General features: G+C 42.9%; 1 protein-coding gene across 3 annotated transcripts in view; it reads left to right on the forward strand.

Annotated features, from left to right (window-relative positions):
- Window positions 1-2,500, forward strand: part of LOC122249755 (uncharacterized) — a 36,046-nt gene that overhangs the window by 17,804 nt on the left and 15,742 nt on the right. For all 3 annotated transcript variants that reach the window (XM_086539040.1, XM_086539026.1, XM_086539033.1), the window contains exons 15-20: window positions 1-168; window positions 268-359; window positions 603-724; window positions 965-1,109; window positions 1,309-1,427; window positions 2,298-2,414. The exon at window positions 1-168 is cut by the window's left edge and continues 59 nt beyond it. In XM_086539040.1, the coding sequence (XP_086395166.1) occupies window positions 1-168; window positions 268-359; window positions 603-724; window positions 965-1,109; window positions 1,309-1,427; window positions 2,298-2,414 (763 nt within the window). The remainder of the gene's footprint in view (window positions 169-267; window positions 360-602; window positions 725-964; window positions 1,110-1,308; window positions 1,428-2,297; window positions 2,415-2,500) is intronic.

The following is a 2,500-nucleotide window of genomic DNA, read 5'->3' on the forward strand; positions in this document are numbered from 1 at the left end:
GAACACGAACAGAACCGGAGAGCGAAGCACCTGCTTAGAAGCGAGGGGCAAAACTACAGACACCTTCAAGATTCGACCTTTGGTAGCAGAAGTCATCAATGTCACCGTAGGAGTGGGCGTTAATCGCCAGGAAGGCTCGTCCTGCGCCGACGCCGACTCAGATCTAAGGTTAGAGGACTGATTCCTTCCCTCGGTGTAGAAAAAACAGCATGTCAGTCAATTGATATCATAGTCTTTTGTGTACCTAACATTTCTCGTATATTTCAGTGATTACATATACGTGTCCTTGTTAAACATCACGATTGAGCCAGACGGATTTCAACGAGAAAAGACTTGGGCCAAATACGTTTGCGGGCCAGGTGAGGTCGAGGATATACTTACCTGTTTTGTACGCGACTGCCATGGGCAAGTACATGCATCATTCATACATAAAAAATAAAGGACATTGATATTTAATTGTAATGCATATTCGCACCATGTGCTCTGGGATAAACATGTATATCACATAAAATACAAAGAATAGAACATATGATACATCCTAGACACTACACAGGCATCAGTTATTATTCAAGCGATAAAAGAAAAAAAAAAACCTTTCACAGACATGCTTAGTGGACAAGACACCTTGCAAGATTGGCAGGTTGAAGCACCCCCTGAGGCTGTACAAGGTTCTGTGAAGGCTTGGCTCATCGCTGCAAGCAACTTCATGGCTATAATGCAACAGGTAACTTCATTTAGGTTTCTCAACCGCGAGATTAGCGCACAAAACTTCATATCTAAATACCATGGATAAGTATAAGAATTAAGAGGCAAAATAAAATACAACTCAGCTTGTATGTCTTTTTTGTGGTGTGTGTGTGTGTGTGTGTGTGTGTGTGTGTGTGTGTGTGTGTGTGTGTGTGTGTGTGTGTGTGTGTGTGTGTGTGTGTGTATACAGGTTGCAATATTTGTATTTACTCGACAGGACAGAGACTCCTTACTGCTCCACAAACGCGGCGACATTGAGGGATTGAATACAGCAGCGAACCAGTACTTGTATTTGAACTTCCTTGGTTCTAATCGCTATAGAAACGAGTCCTACGACGATATTCTATCAAACGTTAAAGAAGGTGAGTCTGCACATGAATTTCAATAAGTATCAATCTTGTTTTCCGTCTATATATATCTTACGTTTTATCTTCTGCCTTTAACCTAATCAGCTGATATATATAAGTTTATTGGACAAGACTGCTGTATCATGTATACTTGAGAACTCATAAACGAATAAACCAAAGACGCTACATAACGGTCGTCTCCGCGCGCGTGCAGGCTATGAGCGCCAAAGGCCATATCGTCTCGAGGATGATTCCTACGCCGTCTTCGGCAGTCGCAACAAAGAGGTGTCGTCTTGGATGACGTCTTACATCTTGACCACCGCCGCTCTTACCGTATGTACTTGATGGAGAGAGAGAGCGAGAGAGAGGGAGGGAGGGAGAAAGAGAGAAGGAGGGAGGGAGGGAGGGTGGGAGGGAGAGGAACAGAGAGACAGAGAAAGAGAGAGAGAGAGTGGGGGGAACAGAGAGACAGAGAAAGAGAGAGAAAGAGAGAGAAAAAAATATATACATATATATATAGAGAGAGAGAGAGTGAGAGTGGGGTAAACAGAGAGACAGAGAAAGAGAGAGAAAGAAAAAAAAGAAAGAAAGAAAAAGAAAGAAAGAAAGAAAGAAAGAAAAACAAAAAAACTTAAAATATAGATATATAATATTATATATATATATATTCCCCCCTCCCCCCCCCCCCCCCCCCCCCCCCCCCCATATATATCTTTATATTATATATATAATATAGTATATATATATAAATATATATATATATTATAAATATTAGATATATATAATATAGAGAGAGAGAGAGAGGAGAGAGAGAGAGAAGAGACGAGAGAGGGGAGAGACGCCGGAGAGAAGAGAGAGAGGCCCGTGAATTGAAAGTGAACAGAGATAGAGAAGAAAGAGAGAGAAAAGAAAAAAAATATATATATAGACAACGTACTACTTATATATAGAGTAGAGACGAGAGGGAAGGGAGGGGAGAGGAGAGAGAGAGACGGGCGAGCAGAGAGCAGAGAGAGAAGAGACCAGACCGAGAGACGAGAGGCCTGGAGAGAGAAGACCGAGAGGACCCGACGAGACGCCCTCCGGGAGAGAGAGAGAGAGAGAGAGAGAGAGAGAGAATGAGAGAGAGGGAGATAATGGAATAACTTTTATGCATGCATGGAGCCGTCAGCATTTCACCCCCTCGTTTTCCTCCTGCAACAGAGCCAGCGCAGAATAACGCGACCGACCTGGAATTGGCTCAATACCCTGCAGAGGGACGCAAAAGATCAGGATGGCTGTTTCGATCATGTTGGGAAGGTCTACCATAACGGCTTAAAGGTAAGGACGCGTAAGACGGAAGGTTCACTATAATGGCTAGGCCTTCTATAGCACTATACTGTTTTTGAATCATGTTTGTTCTAATC

Source organism: Penaeus japonicus, unplaced genomic scaffold (genome assembly GCF_977035675.1).
Source record: "Penaeus japonicus unplaced genomic scaffold, GWHDUDI00000001_assembly GWHDUDI00000001, whole genome shotgun sequence".
Classification (NCBI taxonomy): domain Eukaryota; kingdom Metazoa; phylum Arthropoda; class Malacostraca; order Decapoda; family Penaeidae; genus Penaeus; species Penaeus japonicus.